This window comes from Emericellopsis atlantica (assembly GCF_019669845.1).
Source record: "Emericellopsis atlantica unplaced genomic scaffold F5Z01scaffold_30, whole genome shotgun sequence".
In the NCBI taxonomy this organism is placed as follows: Eukaryota; Fungi; Ascomycota; class Sordariomycetes; order Hypocreales; family Bionectriaceae; genus Emericellopsis; species Emericellopsis atlantica.
Window position 1 is genome coordinate 43,543 of NW_025764732.1, and position 26,028 is coordinate 69,570.

At 56.6% G+C, this 26,028-nt stretch overlaps 12 protein-coding genes across 12 annotated transcripts; 9 read left to right on the top strand and 3 right to left on the bottom strand.

Moving 5' to 3' along the window:
- Positions 1-477: 477 nt before the first annotated feature.
- On the top strand, positions 478-1,202 carry F5Z01DRAFT_677235 (uncharacterized protein; the record flags this gene model as incomplete). Its single annotated transcript, XM_046265337.1, has 2 exons — positions 478-1,085; positions 1,175-1,202. The coding sequence occupies 2 exons, from the start codon at positions 478-480 to the stop codon at positions 1,200-1,202; spliced, it is 636 nt and encodes a 211-aa protein (XP_046114905.1).
- Positions 1,203-1,334: 132 nt separating this feature from the next.
- F5Z01DRAFT_683502 (uncharacterized protein) lies at positions 1,335-2,159 on the bottom strand (the record flags this gene model as incomplete). The annotated part of the gene is made up of 2 exons (XM_046265855.1): positions 1,335-2,056; positions 2,108-2,159. 2 exons carry the CDS (start codon positions 2,157-2,159, stop codon positions 1,335-1,337), a joined length of 774 nt encoding a protein of 257 aa, XP_046114906.1.
- Positions 2,160-4,699: 2,540 nt separating this feature from the next.
- F5Z01DRAFT_745145 (putative monooxygenase) lies at positions 4,700-6,616 on the bottom strand. The gene is made up of 2 exons (XM_046266927.1): positions 6,137-6,616; positions 4,700-6,089 (listed from the first exon to the last, which is right to left on the bottom strand). The coding sequence occupies exons 1-2, from the start codon at positions 6,209-6,211 to the stop codon at positions 4,974-4,976; spliced, it is 1,191 nt and encodes a 396-aa protein (XP_046114907.1). The 5' UTR covers positions 6,212-6,616; the 3' UTR covers positions 4,700-4,973.
- Positions 6,617-7,934: 1,318 nt separating this feature from the next.
- Positions 7,935-9,779, top strand: F5Z01DRAFT_628262 (fungal-specific transcription factor domain-containing protein; the record flags this gene model as incomplete). Its single annotated transcript, XM_046261586.1, has 1 exon — positions 7,935-9,779. The coding sequence occupies one exon, from the start codon at positions 7,935-7,937 to the stop codon at positions 9,777-9,779; it is 1,845 nt and encodes a 614-aa protein (XP_046114908.1).
- A 684-nt stretch (positions 9,780-10,463) lies between these two features.
- On the top strand, positions 10,464-12,118 carry F5Z01DRAFT_328470 (uncharacterized protein). Its single transcript, XM_046259083.1, has 2 exons — positions 10,464-11,727; positions 11,838-12,118. The coding sequence occupies exon 1, from the start codon at positions 10,577-10,579 to the stop codon at positions 11,642-11,644; it is 1,068 nt and encodes a 355-aa protein (XP_046114909.1). The 5' UTR covers positions 10,464-10,576; the 3' UTR covers positions 11,645-11,727; positions 11,838-12,118.
- F5Z01DRAFT_328464 (glycosyl hydrolase family 61-domain-containing protein) lies at positions 11,703-12,810 on the bottom strand. Its single transcript, XM_046259082.1, has one exon. It carries the CDS (start codon positions 12,571-12,573, stop codon positions 11,761-11,763), a length of 813 nt encoding a protein of 270 aa, XP_046114910.1. The 5' UTR covers positions 12,574-12,810; the 3' UTR covers positions 11,703-11,760.
- A 429-nt stretch (positions 12,811-13,239) lies between these two features.
- F5Z01DRAFT_328490 (dihydroorotase) lies at positions 13,240-14,918 on the top strand. The gene has a single exon (XM_046259084.1). It carries the CDS (start codon positions 13,423-13,425, stop codon positions 14,497-14,499), a length of 1,077 nt encoding a protein of 358 aa, XP_046114911.1. The 5' UTR covers positions 13,240-13,422; the 3' UTR covers positions 14,500-14,918.
- A 1,269-nt stretch (positions 14,919-16,187) lies between these two features.
- On the top strand, positions 16,188-17,323 carry F5Z01DRAFT_328495 (cutinase-domain-containing protein). Its single transcript, XM_046259085.1, has 3 exons — positions 16,188-16,627; positions 16,696-17,270; positions 17,319-17,323. Exons 1-2 carry the CDS (start codon positions 16,445-16,447, stop codon positions 17,179-17,181), a joined length of 669 nt encoding a protein of 222 aa, XP_046114912.1. The 5' UTR covers positions 16,188-16,444; the 3' UTR covers positions 17,182-17,270; positions 17,319-17,323.
- A 335-nt stretch (positions 17,324-17,658) lies between these two features.
- On the top strand, positions 17,659-19,889 carry F5Z01DRAFT_328527 (Alpha/Beta hydrolase protein). The gene has a single exon (XM_046259087.1). It carries the CDS (start codon positions 17,701-17,703, stop codon positions 19,450-19,452), a length of 1,752 nt encoding a protein of 583 aa, XP_046114913.1. The 5' UTR covers positions 17,659-17,700; the 3' UTR covers positions 19,453-19,889.
- Positions 19,877-21,003, top strand: F5Z01DRAFT_693305 (chaperonin 10-like protein; the record flags this gene model as incomplete). Its single annotated transcript, XM_046266213.1, has 1 exon — positions 19,877-21,003. A coding segment is annotated over one exon (1,068 nt), but the record flags the coding sequence as incomplete, so codon positions are not given.
- Positions 21,004-21,327: 324 nt separating this feature from the next.
- F5Z01DRAFT_328502 (uncharacterized protein) lies at positions 21,328-22,748 on the top strand. The gene is made up of 3 exons (XM_046259086.1): positions 21,328-21,677; positions 21,746-22,288; positions 22,349-22,748. Exons 1-3 carry the CDS (start codon positions 21,421-21,423, stop codon positions 22,467-22,469), a joined length of 921 nt encoding a protein of 306 aa, XP_046114915.1. The 5' UTR covers positions 21,328-21,420; the 3' UTR covers positions 22,470-22,748.
- Positions 22,749-23,630: 882 nt separating this feature from the next.
- On the top strand, positions 23,631-25,956 carry F5Z01DRAFT_683509 (spherulin-1B precursor; the record flags this gene model as incomplete). Its single annotated transcript, XM_046265856.1, has 2 exons — positions 23,631-24,364; positions 25,218-25,956. The coding sequence occupies 2 exons, from the start codon at positions 23,631-23,633 to the stop codon at positions 25,954-25,956; spliced, it is 1,473 nt and encodes a 490-aa protein (XP_046114916.1).
- Between the last annotated feature and the right edge of the window lie 72 nt (positions 25,957-26,028).

Sequence of the window (26,028 nt, forward strand, 5' to 3'; positions counted from 1 at the left end):
GGGCCCGGCCTCCTGCCACGTTGGTTGCGGCCGGGAAATTTCCTTTTTTTTATTTTTTGGAATAACCGTTCCTGGGCCCCCAACCGGGGGGTGGAACCCCCCCCCCCCCCCCCCCCCCCAAATGGGGCAGCCCCCCCCCGGCCACCGCCTTGTGCTGGCAGGCTGGCACTGCGTCAGTGGGAAAGATGGAAGGCCGAGCAAGTCCAGGGCGGCGGCCAGCCAGAGAGCCAAGGCCGCGCTGTGGGCGGGCCTTTGCGAATGATTCGCGATGCGACGTCGGTGGGTGTTCACCTCGCTTCGTTGGTTCCTTCCATTTCTTCTCTGCCCCTACCCTTCTCCTTCTTTACCTTTTCTGTCTTGCGCCCGACCTCGTCTGCTCCCTGCCTGTTCACTCATGATCATGAGCAGCCTCGTCCGTCATTCCCTGGATGTGACGCTGGCGAACGCGACGGCAGCCCAGCCCCCACAGCCCTCATCATGACCTCCTCTGTCATATCCTCTTCCTCAGCCTTCTCCGTGAACAACAACACCACCACCGCCAGCAACAACGTGCCGCTGCTGCCATCACAACTACCACCAGCCTTGCCGACGTTCTGGCAGTCGCCTCTGCACTATGTCACGCGCACGCTGCGACGCTGGCGCCGGCGGGTTCAGTTTTGGTCCTCGCCCCTCAAACTGCGATACTCCATTATTGTGTTGTCGAAAATTACGGACCACCCTTATCGCTATCTCGCTCGGCTCTTCCTGCGGTACCCTCGTCATTTTCCGGTGATCCTCCCACCGCCACCACGAGAGATCATCGCCTACGCGCCTGAGGCATACATGGATGAGCACCACCTGGACATTTTCGAGTTGCGCCTTATTCCCATTTTTCGCTGGCGCGATACCCTGCAAAGCTCCTTCTATCGCTTGTATGAAGCTTTTTGCGCCTATGATGAGCCACTCATCGGCTATGAGACGGAGTACCTCTGGAAGAGGCAGACACACTGGAACCCCGAGGACATTTATGATCCGCGTCTGGATGGATGCAACGACTCGGAGCAATTGGCGGTTCTTGCGTCGCTCGCGGAGGCACTCATCTGGTCGTTTAATTGGCGACTGGGTATTGGGCTCCGACGGGATGGAAACCATCACGACCTCGACGACGGCCCCAATGAGTTCACCCCCTTCAAAGACCCAGCATGGACATCTCTGGCGCCTAAACTGAAACAGAGACTAATTCTCCACAAATTCCCTGAGCATCATCATGTCAATCCGCAAGACATTGCCGCCGATCAATTTGGCAAGCGAAACGTCCAAGCAACAAAGTCCTCCTTGACTACTGTCTAGCTAGGCTAGGCGGTATGGCTGCCTTCGGAATCGTCTTTTCTTGGCGAAACTTGTCGCTCATCGACATATACCCACTCGCCTTGCAGATTGGCATATTTGTAGCACTGCCTCTGCTCATCCCACTCGGTCTCGACAATACCCTGCTTGCCGTGCACGCGCTCGTACTCGTCGGCCACGACCTTGATTCCCAAGTTGCCGACGCCCATGCCGAGCTCATTGTCGTCCAGAGACTGGCAGTACTGCCAGCTCAGGGGATGATCGGGGTCCTTGAGCGTGTGGACCAGCGCGACAGCATCGGAGAGATCGAGGTCGCGCGGTCGAATGTTGTCGCCGTTCAAGCGACGCAGTTTGCGTTCCAGTGCAAAGTCGAGGCGGCCGGCGTACACCACGAGATTCCGGCCCTCGTGGACGACCATGCCCTGCTGGACCGACTGCAAGAACATGTTGAGGCGGTTTGATTGACGAATGAATATTTTAAGCTCATCATTCATCCAGTCGTCATTAAATCCGTGCTTTTCGCCCACCTCGTTGATGACCCTGCGCACCTCGGTGCGATACTCGCGCACAGCGTCGACGTTTGGGTCGAGGAGAAAATCAATGTCCTTGGTAGTGGGGCGATTCTCGAACAGCGAAACCGCCAGCATGCCACCCACAGTCATGAAGCGAAGTGGCGCGACGCTCATCAAGAGCTCGGAGCTCTCAATCGCCGCGTCGAGCGCGCGAAGGCCTAGGAACATTAGCGAGCCGAGCCTAGTCTGCCACCCGACAGCATGCTTACCATTTGCAATATCCTCCTTGGACAAAACGCGTGTCTTGCGGGTTGCAGACATTTCCGCGGACCAGGCCCTGCGGGATGCAGACCTGCTACGACGGCGAGCGACACTGTGTTGATGCCCTGAAAGGTGCTCACGGTCTGGAAACCGTCTCAGCACATGTGAAGTGCACGACGAGGTGGCGTGCCCTTGGAATCGTTTCAGTCTTGTAATGTGAGCCGCGCAAAAGACAAAAAGGTTCCCAGTCAGCAGCTGGCTGCTCAACATAAACCCCGCCAGCGATTTGATGGAAGACGAATCGACGACCACAAACGAGACGGCGTAGCCTTTGGCATTGAGCGATGGTCCTGCACTGGTGCCACACAGTTGTCCGGCGGGAGGCAAAGCGGGAAGAGGGAGGGGTACGTTTCCGAACGAGTCCTGCTCGCCCGTTACAACTTCCTTGTGCGCCTTGCTGGGCGGACAATATGCAGAAATTTGTCGAAAATCGGTCGGGCGAGTGCTGCCAAGGGCGAAAACGGGCCAGGCAGGCAGGCAAAGCGGCGGCGGGTTGGATGCAGGTGCTACAAGTACGGCGCGTGCTGCATAATGGTGCATCGCCAATGCCGTGCAGCGAAAATGGTAGATCGTGGCCTTGGATCGGAATTTCTGAGGGCGGAGGAGGTCTAGACCCGCTCGTGCCAGGCGGACACTTGCGCCAGCGTGGTGACTCGTGAGGGACCAACGATGCAAGGCATCCTTATTGTGAACCCACTAAAGTTCGAACAACCTCGTATCAACTCTGCATTGACAGCAGCATCCCCGATCTCGGGTCCGTACTTTGGCGGAACGGAAAATTCTTTGTGTTCGAACCTGTGCTTGCCGTGTAACTTCTACCATGGTCACTGCGGCCTGTGTCTGCCTGCTGGTCTGGCGAGCCCTGATGAAGACGGGAGTTGTCCGTGGCTGGCTGGCTCCTCGAAGCACGGGTGGGGGCGCACTCCCGCAGTAGTCCTTCAAATCAATAGGACGACGCGTCAAGGGGCAAATGGCGCCGAGCTGCGCAAAGCCCTAATCAATTGCAGCATGCTTATTGCCTCATGGTTCATACGCAGATGCCCTGACGCACGAACCGCGAGAGGCCTTGTTCGTCTGCAGGGACGACCAGAACAGACTGTCTCTAGATCGGAGCAATCTTCGACCAACGAAGTTGGCTATCAGGATATACTGGAGGTCGAAATGAGCCAAAGACACACATCCGGCGGCTACGACCGTAGACAGACTGGGGTATGGGGCGTTTCCGACCACATGGCTCGCTAGCGACACAATGATGAGCAGCTAAGCTACTGTCAAAGTGAGCCTGCTCTTGGCCACGCACAGAGCATCTGATATCTCTTGCCGATTTCGGGCGGTACAGATCACCACAGACACCTCATTCTCCCACATCTTTCACCGCTTCTCCAACGGAGACCCAGTGGCGACACAGCATCGTAAAGCGCTCTCTGCACGACGACCACCAAAGGTCTCCCAGCAATGCCGGTGACGACTGGCACAATCGACCACAAGGCCAGGACATTCCCAGGTGGCTCACATCTCTTCTCTCGATGCCTTTCAGCGTCATTACTAAGCCACGTACTGGAGAGTGCAGTGTGCCAAGGCCGATTAGACAGACAACTCCTTGTTATCTTGCGGGCACTCACCCCGCCTCTCTTTTGCGCCGAGAACGCACCGCTTCGTGGAACGGTGCTTGACATCTGATACACCGAACTTGTTCGACAGTGCTCACCTCCACGTTGGGAAGCCTCACTAGATGATGGGTTTCTCGCCAAAGAGAATTAGCGAGCGCTTGTGGCTCGAGTGGGGGCACCATTGGGATCATCTCATGGGCGTGTGAAGACATTGCTATTGATTCCATGTTTGATGATTTGTGCCGCCAGCCTCCCCCCTTTATCCGCTGTCTTGATCGCGGTATGCCAAAACGCCATCTAGAGCAGGCCTTGCAACATGCAGCCTTGGACTCGAATTTGGCCGCGTCGATATTGTATACCATGCGTCCTGAAGGCGGTAGCCTACGTCAACGTTCGATCCTCGTTGATACTGCCCACGAGGATCTGATCGAACTGGGAAGCCGGTTGGATTTTGAACACATGGTGGCGCATTTGGCGAGAGCCTATGAGGTTGGGTTAAGCTTAGACGTGGTACCGTGCTCACCCGACTACAATTTAGTGGTATGCATGATTGAAATGTAAAGGTGCGAGTTCTTTTATAGCCCTAAATAAACCTCAAGTCTTGTGATCATCATAGGCAGTAATCATTGCTCGATACTGGTACCACCCCCAACAAAGGTATTGCCTGGTCAAGGACTCAAAATACACCAGCGACAAAGTCCACTGGCACTTCTCTCAGCGGATGCATATCGGAAGCTTCACTATACATACGATATTGATCCCTCCTCTCGCTACGATATTGGCGCCTCCCTTCAACCTCCTGGCAGGTTCAAATACTAACGAACATTCTCCTCCCAGACAGCTGAACTAAGCGAGGGGCGAGGAGATACTATACTTGCCTGCCTTCTTCGCCTCTTCTCATTGCACGGTCCGGACCGGTATCAGATCCTTACCGCTGTTCAGCATACTCTGGTCCGGTTGAACTTGACCTGCGAGTTGCCGCCTTGAAGTCGTTGCAGTAGCCGAAGGTCAATCCTGTGGCAGCACTATATTTTGTAAGAAGATATTGCCGCGATTCTGGTTGTTTATATATAGAGTCATGCTCAACCATCACAGGGATTGATGATGTTCCAGGCGACCCGTTTCATTGCTGCGAGATGGTTCATCACGCAAAGTCATACTTGCGCGTATAGTGACCGTCCGAAAACATCATAACTCCCACGGCCTATGCGTCTGACTCCCGGACAGCTCTTCTCCGCAACACAGCAGAGTTGGCATTGAGTGTGTCCCAGTCATGCGCGCCCACACATGCCTCGCGACTCCAACCTACGGCCACCGCTGTCCTATCCCTCATTTCCGCCTCATAAGCCTCGATGACGGTATCTCTGGTTTGCCTGTCATTATAAACTTCCACCAAGCCTTTGGTTAGATGATATGCGTCGAGGATCCCGTGATTGGCAGCTTCGCCGCGGTACATGGTCATGGCATGCGCGGCGTCCCCGATCAGCGTCGTGGCTCCGTCGTTGGATGACCATGGTAGACAGGGCCAGTCCTGTATCGGGATCTCTTGAGCTGTGGTGACCAGGTCGACGGCATTTTTCAGTGTCGGATGGAAAACCCGCGCGCGCTCTTTCATCTCGGCAGGCAAATCGTCAGGCAGCTGTGACCCAAACGGCGCGGGCCACGACAGGATGACTTGCATCTTGTACATCCCATTGTCGTGGACCTCGGGTGTGGCGAGAGTGGAGACCCAGAGGAAGCTGTTCGTGTCTGGGTGGCAGCCCTGAAACAGCAAAGGATCGATATTTCTCAGGGGCTGGGCTTGCTCGGGCGTCATGTCCACGCTGGCGCCAATGAGCTTGACGTCCACAGGGTGCAGCTCGTGCGTATCAGGGGCGAGAATCTTCCTGGTGGTTGAGTTGGACCCTTCTGCGCCGACGAGGACGTGTCCTTCCATGTGTGAGCCGTCCTGGAACACGGCCTTGACGTCGCCATCGTCCAGAAGTTGCAGGTTAGCCAGGCGCTTGCCCCATTGCACCCTGTCACCGATGCGCGGGTCATCGAGGAGAGCCTGACGGAACTTCTGTCGTTCAACACGGCGGCGCTCGTTTGGTGGGATTTTGAACTTGATTTCCAATGTCTTCAGGTTGAGAAACAAGAAGTTCCCCGTGTCATTCTTCGCTACTTCAGGGTCGACCTGGGCGTCGCTAACCAGAGCAAGCGTTTCCGGCGTGAGAAGTGTCTTGAGGAAAGGCAGACACCAATGGAACGTAATTGCCCATCCCTGTGATCGAGAGACGGGAGAAGGGTCCCTCTCGAAGATCTCAAAGGGTACACCAGCCTGTATTGTCAGCGATTGTACTTCCCCAGGGCTTGGACCAAGCTCACATTGGCGAGGCCGTGGGCCAGCGTCAGGCCGACAACGCCAGCCCCTATGATCAGAACTGGTCTCTCGGGATGCATGGCGAACTGAAGTTTGAAGATTCTACGACAAGATCTCGAAATCAAGGAACACGCCCCTCTTTTCTACAGCAGCTGCACGACGTATGCAGGGTGTCTCTGCGTCCACAGTGGGGCCGGAAGCTGAAGAAGCGTCTCAGTTCTGTTTGTTAAGGATTCGGATGAGTCAAGTGAGTAGATACACTCGTCAGCGTTGGGCTGTCAGCCTGTCAGGCCTGCTTCAAAGCCGGAGGACAAGTCATCTTTGTACGGCGCGCGTCCAGCTCAAACTGCGGTGAAAGACGACTCGCCATGCTTTAGCGAAGCAAAAGCAACGCACATGATAAGCTGACTTGCTACATAAGCAAAGATAACTCGGACTGCCGGGAACTAGTCCAAGACGGATGTCGTGATGTTGCAGGTCGGGCGGGGAACAGGGGGTGGGGAACGCCCTTCTCGAGGTGCTGCTCGGCTTGCGGGTCGGCCCTGAGAATCTGCGTCGATCAAGCTGAGGCGTCACCTGTTAATGCATCTCAAATTTGCTTGGCCTTGAAAGACTGTCCCCAACAATCAATTGGGAGTGGTGAGATGGGCTATTAAGGCTCGCTGGACACCGCCTTGCCAGCCACAATCTACAAACTGCGCATTCCTTATCAACCTCGCCGCTCAAGCCGTTCCCTAGACATACCAAACATGTTCGGGTAGTACGTCGCAGGAAAGAGAAGACACCGGATACAGCCATGGGCTTTTAGACTGATGACGTTCTATTACTCGCGAACCGCTCCTATCCCCTGAGCTCAGTTCGGATACCCTATACCTCGTTCGGGGGCGCGACAGATGGCTTCCGCTTTAGTTCTGTACCGCCGTCGGCAACACGGTGGGCTGTCTCACACGCATGAACAAGTCAGGGTAGGACCGCAACCCGTAGAGCAATGCTTTGTCTCACGTCAAGTTCACCGGTTATGAGATGTTGGGTTGAACTATTCACACAGACCCCCGAGGTTTGTTCTTTAATATATCCAGACGGACAGCTGGTGCCCCTGTCTAGAAAGATTTTGCTCTAGAAGGCCTAAATGCATGAACCATGAACGCAATAAAGACCGTGAGATAGTTGGCAACTCTGCACTGCGCGGACGCGACATTTTCTAGATACCAGAGTAGCAACGACGTATTTATCGAGTAGATAAGACCCAAGAACAGTAGTTCTGGAGAAGCACAAGAAATCCGTTCTGAGAGGAAGCGGGCCAATCACGACGCCGCAAAGCTAGTCAGCCGGAACTCGTCCCGGGCGCCACCCAGCTGTAGCACCTCGCTAATTGCCCCGCCACCCTTCTGAACTTACTTGGTGACCCTTGTGGGGTATCCACCCACCTCAGCCTGAACTGAATTTGGAAGGCCCGGGGAAGAAATGGGTTCCGCGGAAGGAGCTCAGCCCAAGCCGACCCAAGTGAGACTGGGCGGCTCCTTCGTCTCAGCTCCAGTCGTCCCTTCCCTCTTCCCATACGGCATGGACACACGCAACCACCTGCCTGGCTGCGTTGCAACCCGACGACACTTTGTCTTCCGACTTCGAACACCCTCAGCTCGTGACCGGTTCGAACCCTTCCATGCGACCTGCGGCCTTACATGCACCCGTGAGGTGAACTGCGTTGGCTGATCCACGACGTCCCCATACTTTCCGAGCACTCGGAATCGCAGCCGACGCTGCTCGCTTCCAGTCCAACGCCAAAGAACCATGCCCATCGCCATGAAGATTGAGAGACGACCAGTCTGCCAGCGCTGTGCCCAGATCAAGCAAGCGTGCGATGGCCACATTCCCTGCTCACGATGCACACGGCTGAGCCTGCCTTGTCAATCACGATCGACAACCGACCATGGTGGCCCGGCCAGTCCCTCGGGACCAAACCTCCCGACCGAGATGCCTAAAGCGCGCATCCACCGTGTGCAGACAGGCTGTGCCATGTGCAAGCAGCGCAAGAAGAAGTGCGACGAGGCCAAGCCCAAGTGCGGCGATTGCAGGAGACTGTGCCTGGACTGCTGTTGGCCGGCAGAGAAGCCCAAGGATAGGGGCGGCCGAGCCAAGGAAACAAAGGCGCGCCGCGCGCCGCAAAAGGCCGATTCCACATGCTCTGCTGGCATTGCTGTCGTCGCTCCCATTTCGATGGCGCTTTGGACTCCGAGTACAACAGCTGGCAGTGATACGGACACGTCTCCGAGCTCGGGCATGACGCACCCCTTTGGGGTAATGGCCGTACGGCAGCAGAGCCCGATGCTAGATCCCTCTGCAGCTGCAAATCACGACTTTCAGGATTCCAGAGCTCCCGATATCGCGTATGACCGCAGGTCGGATACTCTCACGGCCGTCGTAACCTCTTTCAGCCCGCCCGGGTCGCCCAACAACTCCTTGTCGATACACGTTCCGCAGTCCTTCCCCCGACTTCGAGATACCCAGGACCGAGTGCTACTGGATCATTACCTGAGGGTCGTCTCACCACTCCTCTCGCGACGGTCGAGCCCGGCATCGAATCCGTACCTCCACTACCTGCTGCCCATGGCCGATTCGAACGAACTCGTTCTACAATGTATCCTCGCACTGTCGGGGAACCACTGGCGGAAGATGCTGCCGCACATGGGCCATCGTGGGCTGCTTCACCAGAGTCGGGCAACACAAGCGCTGGCGTGGCTTCTGCCGCACGTAGATAAGACCAGCGCCGACATTGCGCTCGTCGGCAGCCTGCTGCTCTGCATGACGGAGTTGTTTGATGGCACAAGCGTCGGCTGGCAACCACACCTCCGCGGGGCGAAACGACTGCTGGCTGCTCTGCGGCAGCACTATGGGGATCTGTCCAGCGGCCAGTACAAGTTTCTGCTCAGGTTGTCCCGCTTCCTGGACTCAGCGGCGACCGTCGCGACGTGTCGAGCGCCACTTCTAGGGGAAGAGGCCCGTAATGCGGAGGCACTGGAGAGCCTGGATCTGGTCGCTGATGCTGAGGACTCGGCCGTCTACGGCATTCCGAAGGAGCTCTTCCACCTGGTTGACCTCGTCAACATCCTGGCTGACAAACGTTCGACACGGGTGAGTGCAGAGTCGGAGGCGATTTTCCGCGGAGAGGCCAATCGGGTGGAGGAGAAGATTAACCAGTGGTCGTACGACCACGGAGGTCTCCATCGCGCCGTGCACAACCTTGCGCCAAACGAGGCGGATGCCCTCCACGCCACCCTGGCGTTCGAACATGCGCTGCGCCTGCGCCTGCATCAGGTCGTGGAAGGGTACGCTCAGGACTCGCCCAAGGTGGTGCACGCTGTCAACTCGATACTGGATTGCGTGCAGAAGATTCATTACGGGAGGCCGCTGGAGCCGTGCTTGCTGTTCCCGCTTGTCATGGCCGGCGGCGCGTGCTGGTCGTTGGAGCAGCGCACGGTAATCCTAGATCGACTCATGGTCATGGAGCGGACGTGCGGATTTGGATATGTGTACAACGCGAGAGACTTGGTCGAGCGAGTCTGGGCCAGGCGAGACGACGGTGGTGGTGCAGAGGTGAACTGGGCCAAAATCCGGTATGAAGAGATGCATGGTCTCGTGGTGTTTTGAAGGCCGCGCAGCAAGCTCGGCATGCATGTAGCCGAGCGCCACGATTTCAGGGTCGAGGTCGTGATTCGTCCTCAGCCTGCTGCTCCCGGGGTCTTCGACCGTCGCTCTCCAGCGATTAACCTTTGTCTTCGCGACTTGTTCCATTTGAGGCCTGGCCGGTGTCATCCCCACACATGTTTCCACAAGGATGCGCGGGGCGGCAGGCCAGGCTGAGATCTGGGCGGGTCCCGCCCGCGAGTTCGGCCGAGAGCAGCGTCGCAACGCTTGGTCACGAATAGGAACCACGACGTTATAAAGACTTGCCGGAGGCTTGCGATGGAATTGGACACTCCAGTGTCTCAAATTTACTAACGATGCCGACACTTCTCAGCGCTCAATAAGGCACGAATTGGTTCCTTTTCCGGGACTTCTTTTTCCAGGGCCCTGCCAACCCCGCGCGCCGCGCATAGGGCAGCCTCAGATAACGAGATGCGCGGCGGACCGCAAGTAGCGTTGGAGACGATTTCCACCCTTTTGCGACGGCTGCGTGGATCTTGGCGCCGGCATTCCTATTCTTGCCATGAATTCGCATTGTTCCTTACCAGCCTCCATGCACTCGCCACACGCTTCCCGGTGCATTTGCGACGGCATTGTCTCCAAGATGGCACTAGCCGGCGGCGTGGAGTTGAGAAGGCGGCCACATTCATGCCCGTGATATTAGACCATATAATGGTCGAACGACAGCCCAGCACGCCCCAGCAAGACATCGTCCAATCGCCACTTGTTGGGCACACGACCGGTCTACTCAAGAAAACGAGATGGCAGTACGACACTCGACACCTGCTGGAGCCCTCGCATCGCCGTGTCGCGTCCTCGTCACCGGCGGCAACGGCTTCATTGCTCAGCATACAATCGCTGTCCTTCTCGGGGAGGGTTACAGCGTGGTCACCACCGTTCGATCCGAAGAGAAAGTGGACGCTGTTCGCGAGACGCACAATGGTCATGGCGACTTGACCATTGTCGTGGTGGGAGACATAACGTCTACGGATGCGTATCTAGCCGGGCTAGAGAACGAGGCAATTGACGCGATTCTCCATCTAGCGGCACCATTCACCTACGCGACACAGAGCTTTGAGACGGACCTCATGATCCCTTCGGTACAGGGGGCGGAGGCGGCCCTCCATCTTGCGGAGCAGCTTGGTGTGAAGAGAGTGGTTCAGACCAACTCGTTTGCCTGCATCTACGACGCCAGCCTGGGACCCCGTCCTGACAAGATCTACTCCGCAAAGGACTGGGCACCTCTCACCTACGACGATGGCGTTCGCGCAAAGGACGCTCCGACGGCGTATCGCGCGAGCAAGGTGGCTGCAGAGCGGGCAGCATGGGACTTTATGAAACAGAGCAGATGCTTTGATCTCGTCAGCTTGTGCCCGGGTATGGTGTTTGGGCCTTGGCTGGACGCCCCGACGTCCGTCAAGTCTATCAACACAAGCAACATGCTGGTGTATAACGTGGTGTCCCTGCCAGAACAAGAGAGCGTGCCACCGACCAAGGCACCCGTTTGGGTGCACGTGAGGGATGTGGCAAAGGCACATGTTCAGGCGTTACGTGTTCCAGAGGCTGGTGGGAAGAGGTTCCTCCTCGCAGCCAATGTCTACTGCAACCAGGAGATTGCGGACGTGACAAGAGAAGTGATACCACCGGCCGTGAGGAAGGGCAGAGTACCTATTGGGCAGGTGGGGAAACGGGAACACAAGACGCATTTTGGGATCGATGTGCAGGAGACCGAAGATATCCTTGGGTTACAGTGGACAGACCTGGGTACATGTCTGGGAGAGTTGGTGCCCCAGCTGTACGCCATCCAAGACGAGGATAGCAAAGTATGAAAGCGTCACTCTTGCACGAAAGTCTGGTTCACGTTCCTTCTGTCTTCTGTCGTGGTGCGTATATACATGCATCATCATCTCTGGTATGTACAGCCCCGTCCGCCCCATAGCACCCTTTACTGCGCCATGGGGTTGCAGTCACCATCGCTGTCCTGCCCCCAGCTGTTAAGCGTATGGTCCTCACACTCACCAGGCCACACGGGAGGACCGGGCGAGATGTATTCCTGGGGAGGTGGCCAGTAGATGCCAATCAAGACACCAGGGTCGTCCTCGGCGTACGCACCAGGGAACTTGACCGTGGGGCCCGGCGTGCCGCTGCCGCCGCCCGTGACGGCGAGCTGTGCGCAGCCCATGTAGAACTGGGCGCCACCGACGCTGCCGGCGCCGTGCAGAGCAATGTGCTCGCCGCGCATGAGGTAGTTGCCCGTGGGCAGGTCCTCGGGGAGGGTGAAGGTGAAGTTCTGAGCGCCGCCCTGGCTGCCGGGAAAGGTGGCCCAGTACAGACCCGTATCGGTCTCAATGTGACTGGTGGTGAGGGCGTAGACCTTGAACCAGTCGCCGTCGCCCTGGTAGTCGGAGAGTTCGACGCCGTCCGGGGCGCGGCTCATGTAGACGTAGAGGGGCCCCGGGTGGCCGAGTTCCGAGTTGATGTCGAAGCCGACCTCGCTGCCGGCGGCGAGCTCGTAGGTCTTTGTGCGGGCGCGAATGGCGGCGTCGTTGCCGCCCTGGTTGCAGATCATGTTGGGCGATGTGACTTCCTGAATGGGCGAGTTGGAGTTGGTGGTCGAGCGGACGTATTCGTAGGGGTCGGTGGCCTCGCCGTTGACGATGAGGCGCTCAAAGTTGTAGTGGGCCAGGGCGGCCTGGGGGAGGACGCTGGCCAGCAGAAGCGCCAGGGCGGTGGTGGTGGAGGAGGCGGAGGAGAGCATGATGGCGTGGACCAGGCTCGTTCTTGTCGATGAGGGTGGGTGGATGGTTTGTTTGTCGATGGGATCGTCTGCTCTTATAGACGCTGGGCCATGGATTTGATAGATGATCGTCCACTACGAAACAGGAGCGCAGAGACATGGTTTGGTTCCGTTCCAGGCCATCCATCGCGGCAATAAGCCAATAGCACCGTCTGTCATGTTCATGACGGCGCATAAGGCAATCAATCAGTGACTACCGGGCCGGATTCCCTGCTCGAGTGCCGGCGGTTTTGGGTAGTCCCGGAGAGGCAGGCTCCGTCTAGGCGATCCCATCAGGCGTCTTGAAGGCAGTTTATATTTGGCTTGCATAAGCCTGCTCTTCCACGAATCCCAGGAGGTCCTACTATTGCTCTGAAGCTGCAAGTACATGTATTCTTGGCCACCATACGGCGGCCGTGCCGACTCCTTGGGCGTCACCATCTTGCTAGCTCTAGTATGGCTTACCCTGTGGCACCAGGAGCATCGTCGCCTACCTCGAACTTGCTTCGACCACTGCCGCTAGGAACTCTTTCTCTTCGACTTCGTTATCATGTGTCGCTTTCATTCTTCTTTTTTTCGGGTAGTATGTCGCTATCAGACCAACCTGGGACAATGATCTTCACCACCATGAGCTAGGAAACTGTCGTGGACGAGGGGGCTCACTGTGAAGCCATCTCTTGACCAATGATATCCTCTCCCATCGCCCAAAGTGGATACCCAAGAACGAGCGTCTAAATCTGAGTTTCGATTTCATTGACCTTGATCATTTTCACATGTCACATCCAGCAAAAGCTACATGTACTTGTGTTAATCAACTACACAACATCCAACATGCGCCTCCGAGATACACAAAAGATTGTGCTGCCGCCCACGGCGGACATGCATGTCCACCTCCGCCAGGGCGAGATGATGAAGCTGGTAACACCCTCCATCAGGCGTGGGGGCGTCGACACGGTCTTCGTCATGCCAAACTTGCAGCCCCCTATCAGGACCGTGGAGCGTGCTCTAGAGTACAAGTCCGAGCTCCAGTCGATCGAGCCCAACGTGACCTATCTCATGTCGCTCTACTTTCACGCAGAACTGACCCCCGAAATCGTGACCCAGGCAGCCAAGGCTAGGCTGGCAGGCATCAAGGTCTATCCGCAGGGCGTCACCACCAATTCAGATGCGGGGGTCGTCTCTCTCGACGGCTTTGATGATATCTTTGAGGCTATGCAGCAGCACGATCTCGTGCTCAACCTTCATGGCGAAGTCGTCGGTAACCCTGCCAAAGGGCTCACCCACGAGGAAGCTTTCCTGCCCACGCTCAAGTCCATTCACGCCAAGTTCCCAAAGCTGCGCATCGTTCTCGAGCACTGTTCGACGGCCGCTGCCATCGACGCTGTCAGGAGCTGCGGCCCCTCTGTTGGCGCCACGATCACAGCTCACCATCTGTACCTCACAGGGGACATGAGCAACGTCGACCCTCATGCATTCTGCAAGCCCATCCCCAAGACACCCGAGGACAGGGATGCCCTCTTGAAGGCAGCAACGAGCGGCGACAGCAAATTCTTCTTCGGAACCGATAGCGCGCCTCATCCTCTGGCCTCCAAGAGTGCTCAAGGCAAGGCGCCCCCCGCTGGCGTGTTCACGCAGCCGTATGCCACGCAACTTGTGCTGCGAGCTTTCGAGGACGCTACGGAAAGAGGGATTATCGCGGAATCAGACGTCACACAGGAGAAGCTCGAGGGATTCTTTAACAAATTCGGTCGTGGCTTCTACAAGCTACCTGATAATACTGCCAACGGGCCCAAGATCATCTTGGAGAGAAAAGGGGAGAAGATCCCTACGAGCATTCAGGGCGAGGGTCTGGAAGTGGGCATCTCGAGATCTGGGGACGAGGTATTCTCGTTGCGTTGGGAGAACTAAAGCAGTGCGGATCGTGTTTTCTCGTCAAGAGAAGGCGATGAGACAACGAGACAACATGCGTGGAATTGTGCAGCACCGAAAATAAGGTTGATTCATGCGCATCGTGGCACATGAGGCTAGCCCCGGTAGGCGCTGACGAGCCGAAACACGTTGCCTGTCTCAGATATGCTGGGAGGAGAATGTTCCCTGCAATGACGCAATTATCATGAAAGATTCGTCTAGGCTGCTTCATCTTCAAGAACGGCCCGCTGTGACGCTCGTTGGAGTCTTGAACAAGGCATAGACAGCAAGACACTCATCCAGACATTGGCAGTGTCCGGACAAGGAACGACCACAGCCACGGGTCACAATACGAGCTTGGCAGTTGCGTTGCGGCAAATGGTTCCTAATTTGTGTTATGGTACAGAATATCCAAATTTTCCAGGTTAGATTTATCCCAATGCCTCATTCGAGGAATAACACGTGGAATACGGAGTAGCCTAGTAGGTCGACAGGGTTTGGCTTGTGGCCTACCCTAGACGAAAGCACAACTCGAACTCTGCGCGATGTATCCGTAAGGCTGAACTGCTTTCTCATTCGGACATTGGAACCAGCATTGAATACCACATGCGCTGTTCATCTCAAACGAACAAGAGCCCAACAGCAGTGATTGCTTGCTTTTGACACCAAGAAAAAAGCATCCCCGCAAGCATTGCCCACAGTCTTTTTGCCGAGGTCAAAGAACTTAACCGATCACCTCGGACGTCCTGTCATCGAGGTTGACACAAAGACGCACCATCGATCCATCACCACGCGGATGGCCACGCGCGCACCTCCAACCCATGACTGGTCACCTTGATCAGACCTCTTGTTTCCGTGCGCCCAAAAGACGATGCCACGATCGAAACGCTCGTCTGGAGACAACATACGCTACGTTCGCGACAATGTCACAAATTGGGCTTAGATCCGGAGCATTTCCCTTCCCCACACGACATGGACGCTCCACCACCCACATGCCACCAGGCCCCGAGGATCGACACTCAGCCATCACCAACAACTCGTCAAGGATGTCGCGACTAACTTGATCTGATAGCGTGCACGCCTCCGCACGCAAACGCCGTCGGGTCGGGTCTACTGGCGCCATCTGCCGTTGTGTACTGAGGCGTGATGGTTGTGGTCTCGCCTTGTAGCAATCTATACATCAGCGATAGAATGATCCATTCTTATCTACATGTACTTATACACCGTGGACTCGGCATCGGAGCTTTATTCCTCTGCCCTGCATCGCAAGCAATACCGAAACGTCTCCCGGCCCCCCTGAGGCAATACGGTGGGGCGACAGCCGGCTTCATGCAGCAGACTGAGCAGACGCAATTCTGCGCTGTTGATGCTTTTTGGGGAGGCTCCTTTCCCACTCGGCACTCGTTTCAGGAACTGCCACCGGCGCACTAGGCTTCTGAGCCACGCCTCGTTCCGCCCTTGGGCTGGACTTACAGTTCAAACTGACTCGACTCTTGGCGCTTCACGCATGGAGATACCCACCCCCGATGCTACCCCTGCGCAACTCCCGACGCAACATCGACCCGGTCACGAGTCGATCACACAGACTAGCCTTCGCTGTCAGAGACGAGAGTGGAATGTTTGACCTGTCACGGACGCGCTAAACAGCATTCTGACCTGTCGCAACTCACGGGTGGATATGCTTTAGGTTGGAGGGAAAGCTTGGCATCCTAAATGGTCTGTCCTTGCGAGCTGTTTCGTCTACGACTCTGTGACAGATGACGACGGCTTCAAGAGATATAAAGGTACGAGGATATCGCTGGATTTGAAGAGGAACAGCTCAGGACCAACCGCCAGAAACAACGAGCCAGCCAGTCTGCATCATACACATTCACTCTTTCACTTCATTTCTACGCTTTACAATCACTCCCCTTTTCTGACCATTATTCTCGCCTCCATCGCCAACATGAAGTTCTTCATCGCCGCCACCACCCTTCTCGCCGGCTCTGCCATGGCTGCCCCAGCTGTCGATCTCGAGGAACGTCAGCTCGGCAGCATCACCCGCAACGATCTCGAAGATGGCAGCGCCGGCGACTGCCCCGAGGCCATTTTCATCTTTGCTCGCGCCACTGGCGAGCCCGGTAACATGGTTCGTCCTAATTACACCTTTCTCTTGCTTCCACCCTGTGAACACCCAGAAACTGACCAACCTCCCAGGGCGCCTCCGCCGGCCCCGCCGTCGCCGGTACCCTCGAGAGGGAGATCAGCAGCGTCTGGATCCAAGGTGTCGGTGGCCCCTACGACGCCACCGTCGGCGACAATGTCGGTCGTCTGGGCACCTCGCAGGAGGCCATTGACGAGATGACGCGCCTCTTCAACATGGCCCACGACAAGTGCCCCGACAGCGCCGTCGTCACGGGCGGCTACAGCCAGGGCACGGCCGTCGTCGCCGGCTCCGTGAGCACCCTCGACGCCGCCGTCCAGGAGCAGGTCAAGGGCGCCGTGCTCTTTGGCTACACCAAGAACCGCCAGAACAACGAGCAGATCCCCAACTACCCCACCGACAGGACCGAGATCTTCTGCAACCCGGGCGACCTCGTCTGCGAGGGCAGCCTGATCGTCGCGGCGCCGCACTTTGCTTACACGACCGCCGCGCGTGGGCCTGCTGCCGACTTTTTGGTGCAGCAGATCAACAGTGCGTAGGTGGCTGTCGGTGTGCGAGAGGAGGACTGGGTAGGCCAGGGGGACGCGCTGCAGGGCTGGAACTCTGGCAATGTCTCTCTTTTATGAAGATATGAATATCAAGCTTGGGACTTTGTGGCTGTCAAAAGGAACTCTACCTTCTGCGCTCCTCCTCGCTCGGCTCTTCTGTTGCATTCGATTTTCTTTCTTGCCCTGTGAGGGACTTTCTCCTTGTTGAATTGGCGATCACTCTACGATGATCGCTTGTGAAGTAAAAGCGGAATTTGAAATTGGTGGTGACAGGTCCATGTCTGTTACGTATTACAGAGCATTTAATTGGGCTGGTCGTACTGATGGTTGGTTAATGGCTGCATCGTGCAGGCAGCATGAAGGCGGCACAGGCTCACAGCGCTCAAGCTGTCATGTGATCATGTGAGGCCCGCGGGGTGCCTCAACAATGCGAAGAGTAAGCACAGGAGGAATTGCCATCTTGCATTTCAACTTTCGTCCTCGGCCTTCGAAAGCACGGGGTCGCAAACCATGGCACACCCTAGTGAGAAGAGCGCGCGCTCGACGTCGTCCCGCGAGGACCAAGACAATCATCCCAGTCCACGACGTTCACCCTGGGCGTACTTCAGCACGCTTGTCGTCGTCGCTTCGTTGACAGTCTTCATCTACCCAGCCTCATGGCGAACGCTCATCTCCACCTTCTCCGCACTCAATGCGGAGAGTACGACCTCGTACCCCCACGAGACAATTCAGTGGACGTCCTGCGGCAGCACAGCAGGCCACCCTCTCGAATGCGCCAACCTCACTGTGCCCTTGGACCACTTCAACGCCTCCAACCCGGACACCGTCCAATTTCCCATCATACGCCTCCGAGGAAAGTCAGCCGGCGCGGGGCGAAATCTTCTCGTCAACCCAGGCGGTCCAGGCAACAGTGGCATCGACTATGTCACCAAGGGCGGCAAGCATATCAACACCCTCGTCGGGGAGGACTACCACATCGTGTCCTGGGCGCCGCGCGGAACCAAAGGCACAGTACCGATGGCCAAATGCTACCCTGATGATGCAACGCGGAAGCAACACGGCAGCTTCAGAAATAGGGACATTGTCGCTGATTCACCGGACGTCTACGCGTGGGCAAAGAACTTTGCGCAGGCGTGTCGCGATACCACCGGTCCGGGGGTCGAGTACATCAACACGCCACAGACAGCTGCCGACATGAATAGCATCCTCGACGCGCTGGGTCAGGAGAAGCTCCACTATTGGGGTCTCAGCTACGGGACGCTGCTGGGACAAACGTATGCGATGCTCTTTCCTGAGCGCGCTGGCCGAATGGTCTTTGACGGTGTCGCGAATGTATTCCAGTATTACATCTCTGAGCCCGACATGGAGATGATGACGGACTCGGACAGAACGTTCGTTGGGTTCCTAGAAGAATGTGTCGCAGCAGGTGATGACTGTCCCCTGACACACGTCTCGACATCCAAGGATGTCCTCCTGGAGAAGTTCACAGCCCTGGGGGAACAGCTCGACAGGCAGCCTCTCAGTGTGTACGTCAACAGCACACACTATGGTACACTCGACTTCAGAACCCTATTCATCGATGTGATATTCCCCCATTTCCAGGTCCTGTCAGGATGGCACCTGCTTGCTTCCAAACTGGCTCCTCTCCTGCAAGGCAACGCGACCGACTTCTTCCTTCAGTATGGGCAAATGTCGCAATCCTCCATCAACATGGACGCATTCCACATGATTATGAGCAACGATGGCCTCACAGGTCCAGCACACTGGCCACAGGATCGTGAGTCCCTGCTGGAAGAGATCCTACCGAAGCTCAGGGTATCGATGTTCGCAAGACTGGCAAACGAGAGATTCTACATCAAGCAACAGTGGAAAATCCCTAGGACACATTCCTTCTCTCCCTACCAGGATGTCAAGCTCGAGACCCCGCCGTTGATCTTCACACAGCGATACGATGCTGTGACCCCTGTCGTGTCCGCCATCTCGGCACGAGACGCCTTCCCAGGGTCGAGGATGGTGACAATCAATGGGTACGGACATTGCAGTATCGCACTGCCGTCTCTCTGCAGTGCGCGGATCCTCAGGGAATACTTGAATAAAGGCAAACTGCCCGAGGACCATGAAGAGTGCGAGGTGGATGGCCCCATCTTCGTCAAAAAAGGGGAAGAGGACGACAGGATTCCCAAGCATGTCTGGGACGACGAGGAGAAACGCAGCACGTACATGGCCATGCGAGATTTCATAAAGGATCTGATAGAAGGGTAGTGTTCGCCGTTTTGGCCGGGGCAGGGCAGACGAGGCCGCAAACACAAGGCTTCTGCGCTTTCGCTTTCGCTCCCCCGCCATCCGGCAACTCCGCAAACCCGGACGCTCGGCCGCATCAATCATACAGCTCGTCTCGGCTGGGGCATGAATGGAGCGGAGTTTCAGTTTCCTAGCAGGAACATCTCCGCGAGCGGTCATAGTCATAGGTAGTGGGATAATCAATCTGCCGGCGAGTTAGTGTGCGGAGTTCAGGTTGTTGATAAGGGTCGGCAGTCGGACAGTCGGATTGTTGGTATCTGCCGGCTCAAGTATAAAACAGCAAACCCGATCACGTTGTTCTGTCGCTTCACATTCCAAGTACCCCTCCGTTCTCCCTAAGTAGTTTCAAGATGACCGCAGCAGAGCCCCCTACCACCAGGACTGCTCTCTCTACGCCGATGCAGAGGGCAAAGCCGTCGTTACTCGCCTCTCGCTTCCGGCACCCCGTGACGATGAGATTCTCGTCAAGGTCCTGTACTCGGGTGTCAATCCGTCCGACTTTAGAACGTTAAAGTTCTTCGACTGCCGACGGCGCGTGCTGGGCAATGAGTTCTGTGGCAAGGTGCTCGAGAGCCCTGGCCTGGCCAACTCGACCTTCAAGGCAGGTGACGTTGTCGCCGGCTACACAGATGGCTCCAACAACCGCCCGGAGCGCTTCGGCACGCACCAGGAATATATATCCATCCCGCCTGCCTGGGCCTTCCAGGTACCCGAGAACGTGCCTCACCCCAACGCGGCGGCTCTCCCCGTCGTGGTTCAGACTGCCAATGATGCGCTTTTCAACCGGTTCCAGCTGCCCCTCCCGCAAGATGCCAAAGGTCCCATCGAGGGAACCATGGTCATCTGGGGCGGTGCCACCTCTGTCGGCATGGCCGCGATCCAGCTCGCGCGCGCCAGCGGCATCACCTCCATCATCGTCACGGCGTCGCCGAAGCGGCATGAATTTCTCAAGAAGCTGGGTGCGACCCACTGCTTCGACTACAACGACGAGGACACCGTGGCCAGCATCAAGGCACTAATATTGCAAAGCGCCGGCGACGACGGGCGTGTCTGGGGGTTCGACGCGGTCGGCACCATCAGCACGCCCAGTTCGCAGACGCTCCTCGCCAGTTCGATCCCCAGCAGGAGCGGCGACCGCGTTCGCCTCGTGACCGTACTCATCATGCCCCAAGAAGGCTTCGAGCCCTGTGTCGGGGCGCGGCATTACCAGGTTGCGTTTGACCTGCCCAACGGGCGCAAGATTGATTTTCCTCCCGACATGGAGGCGGCGGACAGAATGTGGAAGGCCCTCCGCTGGGTGGTGGATCATTATGGCAAAGAGTTCCAAGAGACCCCCATTCGAATCTTTGAGGGAACAGCGGAGGACGCGCTGGAAGAGGTTGCCAAGGTCGAGACCACCGGGACATTTGGAAAGTTGGTGCTGGCGCAGCCATGGGTTGTCAAAAGGGACTAGAAGCCTGGATCTGCCATTGAATCTCAGACCAAGCTCTCTCTCCCCCTGAAGCTTTCTGAAGACAGGATCATTTGAACATCTGGTGGGGGTTAGTTATTGTGCGTTAGTGCAAGTTACAGTCATCCATTCATATCCCACCCACTCATGGGCCATGGCTGAGCGTTGGCTACGGGAGGAGGCAGCCTAGTCCAATGAGTCTGATGGATCGTAGATCGCGGATCGCGGATCGCCAGGCACGCCGCAAAGCTTAGCTGATGGTCTATGACGCGCTCAACGGGCTGAGACACCATGACGCCACAGATGCGACAGATGCGCACAGGTGCGCTCAGGTACGGCCAGGGCCAAGATGAGAACTTAAGAACCTCAATGCTCGACAGCCAAGTTAATCGCAAACCCAATTGAGCTGCGCTGTCACGGAAGACTCATACCAGTCACAGACACAAGCACCATCACCACCCAAAAGAAGCACCGCCATCATGAAAGACTCCGAGACAGTCGTTAAAGAATTCAACGAGATCGTCAACATGACGGCTTCGGAGCTGGAGAAGTGGCTCAAGTCGGACGACTCGCGCAGTGCAGGGTGGCCCAAGGACGAGGGCGAGAATGACGGCGAGTCCGTGGGCCACGACAGCGGGCGCAAGATTGTCGAGATTCTCAAGAGCAACCCCGACAAGAAGGAGGACAAGTACACCGACGAGCAGATTCAGCACATGCGCAAGGTTGTTTCGTACTGGTACGTGGCGCCGATTCGTGCACAAGACGATCCTTTCTGCTGGGAGACCAAAAGACTGACCAGGGCAGCAAACGACATCTCGCGCAGGAGGAGAAGAGCAATGACCAAAAGTCCGCCGAAGAGGTCAAGAAGACCAAGAGCTACGCCTCGCTCAAGAATTGGGGTCACGATCCTCTGAAGAAGAGGGGCGAGGCCGACACCAGCAGCAAGGAAGATGAAAAGGAAGAAGCGGACGAAGAAGAGGAGGCGGCTGCAGACGATGGCGATGACCAAGAGGAGGATGCTGAGAAAGAGAATGATCAAGAGGAGAAGCAAGCTGGCGATAAGCGAAAGAAGAGCGCTGGTGCCCAGTCTGGTGCCAATAAGAAGCGCGAGACACGTCAGAGCAAGGCGCCCAACGGCAGCAAGAAGGATGAGAACGACAATGACGAGAACGAAGATGCGGAAGACGATGACTACAACGAAGAAGAGGGCAAGGACGATGGTGATGACGGCAAAGACGAGAGCTCAGGCAAGAAGCCCAAGAAGGGCCCCAAGCCCGGCGACACGGTGAGCTGGAACTGGGGCAACGGCAACCCGGAGGGCAAAGTCCTCGATGTAAAGGCCGAGAAGTACATAAACCCGTGACGCTGATGATTCTGGATGACATATGCTGACCAAGATGATTATAGGACGTCTATCACGACGAAACGCGGAAACGAGGTGACGCGCGACGGTGATGCGGAGGATCCTGCTGTTGTGCTGGACACGGGTAAGTCCAAGGCGATCAAGTCGAACCACGAGCTGAACTAGTGGATGGGTGCGTGTTCTGTTTTGAGCGGTTCTGCACTTGATAAAATTGGATCTGGCTTTCAATAGCTCGTTGCAAGATAATACCAAGAGTGGTGCTGCGTGTTTTCGTCGCGGTGGATTTTCAGTGGCATAAGCGAGCGCACCCCTAACAGCATTCCCGCTTTACTGCATAGAATACTGTTAGTGCGCTGCCCGTGTCAGCACCTGCTCCCCCATCTGTACTCATGTTTCTACAACGCCGGATCGCGCATCGCGATTATGCAGTCTGACAAGCCGCAATCTCGAAACATGACTCCCGACTGGACTGGAGAGGCTGTCTGCAACAAACCAGCCTCTCTGGGCCGTGCTGACACCGCCAATGCACGACTCGGGAAATGAGCTTGTCAGCATCAATCCTTTCATGCACACGTGCCCGCCTATCTGACGTCCCTCCCGGTCTTCAACATCCAACTGGCAGTGTGGATTGGGTCTGTCTGCTGTCAGCAATAAGGCATTTGTGCCGTCGCGAGAATGGACAGTTTCACAGCATTGCAATCGCAAGACTCGAATTGCGTCGATCACAATGTCTGGATGGACTCGATGGATGAGAGCCACCTCACACCACGTCGATGGCGAAAGCAGTGCGTGGATAAATCATGATATTCTGACTTATACAAGCCAGCGCATGTGCAGGACGATAATACTATTAATATGATGGCGCAGTGACGGCCCCGCGCGGCCAGCCCTGGCCCCCAGAATCTGCCCAACAGACGCGGCGCACGGTAAGCGCAAGCGCGGATATGCAGACTGGCAGTACAGTGAGCCTTGACCCAGCACGACATGCAGAATCTCACAAGTCTCCCAGGGAGACGCCTGCCATTCGTCCATCGACCCGACCTTGTTCTGCTCTTTGTGCCTCCACAATGCCGAGACGGACCCCAATCCTAGAACAAAGCTGACGGGAGCACTGCGTCTATGTTTAGCCACGGCACAAGGAAGACATGCCACTTGTTGGCTCTCACTCCTGCGCCAGGCCACTTGAATGGGGAATTCATTCTGTGAGATGGCCGTGATCCAGAATCTTATAAGACAAGTCTCTCTCAACTTGAAACAATTGTTCAGCATTGTCCACACTCACCACGTCGACTCACAAAACCTCATCTACAACAACCAGACTTCATCATGCGCTGCTCACTTCTTGTTGTCGCCGCTACCTCTGCGGTGCTCACATCCGCGCTTCCCTCCATTCGTCTCGAGGCCCGTGAGGGTTCCATCGATCAGTACCTCCCACCGGCCGTCCCCGTCAACACCCGCGCCAACGACCAGGACCTCATCACCAAGCTCTTCACAGCGCCCCAGCAGGAGGACCGCGCCAAGCTCCTCAACCAACCTGGCGACTACGTCTTTGACTTTGCCGACCTCGACCCGCCCGAGGGCTCTGCCACGGACGGCGGTGATGGCGGCGTCTCTGTGTCCGCCCACGCAAAGAGCATGCCCGCCCTCATCGGCCTGAACTCGGCCATGATGGTGGCCTTTCTAGGACCCTGTGGCATGAACACGGCCCACGTCCATCCTCGCGCCACCGAGCTCAACATTGTCGTCAAGGGTCGTCTCGTGACCAACTTTATCGTGAACAACGGTCTCGACCATATCGCCAACACCATGGACACCTTTCAAATGTCCGTCTTTCCCCAGGGCGCCATTCACCAGGAATTCAACCCGGACTGCGAGGAGGCCGTCTTTGTCGCCTCGTTCAACAACCAGGACCCTGGTGTCGTGTCAGTGGCCCAGGGGTTCTTTGGCTTGCGGCCGGATGTTGTCGAGGCGACGCTTGGCGGGCCTGTGACCTTTAACGGTGCGGATGTGGAAACCTTCAGGGATACGATCCCGAAGAACATTGCGTTGGGCATTGAGCAGTGCTTGAAGAAGTGTGGGATTCAAAGAAACGCGAAGAGGGATCTTGTGGATTTGCTGCCGAGGCGGAAATAGACGCGGTTTATTTTTAGACAAAGTCGGCGTTTGGGTTGGACGGGTTGCCATTATTTACTTTCACCTTTCTTCTAATACCTGTATATAGTAATTTTTATTCTGCAAACTGAATTATATATATCGTATTTACTGCCTGTGCCTCTGCATGTATTTTTCATGCTCTCATCTCGTGGGCTTGCAGGCAGTCAATGGCATGGGACGCGCCGACGCCTATCAGCAATCTACCTACCCTAACCCTTTTCTGCGAAGGACGGACCAGCAGCACGAGCAATCAGGGAGTCTGTTAATAAAAACATGTAAAAAGCAAGAAAAAAATATTGAGGCGATATTCATGCAAATGATATTAGTGAGTTCAATTGCAAGGTTATTCCTGGTTCATGTCCCTATCATATCGACCAGTGGCAGCGCATCCACGACTTGCTACACGTGTGCTCGATGCATCATCACAGCTCCTTTGAGTTAGCCCTTCACCAACGTCTTGCTTGATGCTCACTCATGAATTCTTTATTAGATTGAATTTCCAAAGAACCATGCTCAATCGTCCCATGCGCGACAAGAGAAAGCGTCCCGAATCAAGGCAGACGATCCACGTGACCCCCATGAGGTCATAGCCACAATCAGGCACAGCCGCAACGTCAACAAACAACGAACCATCCATCACCACCACCATCCACCAACTCCAAGGTTGCGAGGACATACACCCTCTGCATCATGCTTCGTCGCCCACCATGTACACATCCTCTTGCACTGCTTCCCGCTCATTGACTAATGACCGCCCAGGATCGACCCTGCCATCCGCCTCCGTCGTGCCATCCACACCGGCGACGCGACCCTCGTCTCGCGCATCTTGACCTCGCACCCAGCGCTGCTGCACAACCCGGACACCTCCCCGCCAGGCCTCTGCAACTCCAACCTCCACCTCGCAGCCTCCCTCGGCCGCGGCACCGTCGTCCAAGTCCTCCTCGAGCGCGGCCACGAGAAGCCATGCCCCGCCCTGAACGACCGGCACCAAACAGCCCTCATGCTCGCGGCGGGTGCAGGCCACGCCGAGGTCGTCGATATACTGTGCAGGTATGATCGGGAGTGCATACTACGACGCGACGCAAGGGGTCGAGACGCCATCATGGAGGCCAGCATGGGCGGCCACGACACTGTCCTCCAGCTGCTCCTGACGTATGCGCCCTGCGGAGCGACAGAAGCCGTGCGCAGGACGGACGGCGAGGGGAACACAGCGCTGCACTTTGCCAGCGGGAATGGAAATCTGCTGGCGCTCAGAATACTGTTAGCCGCGGGCGCGGACGTGGAGAGCCGGAATGTGTGGAATTGGACGCCCGCCGCGTACAGTGCCACCGTCCAGGCTGAGGTGTATCTCAAGGGCTTGGTCACAGAGGTCAGCAGGCAGGCGCTGCGAAAGGAACTCTCAAATGGGCAGGGACATGCCGTCAATGTCGATCCGGCCAAGATGGCGGGCGGCGTGCGCGTGGTGACGGCTGATGTCGAGGACGACGATCGGATATGAGTCGAGGGTCAGCTCGGCTGATGCGCATGTGTGGTTGAAGGAGCCCATGGCCAGTGATTCACCGAGACTGGA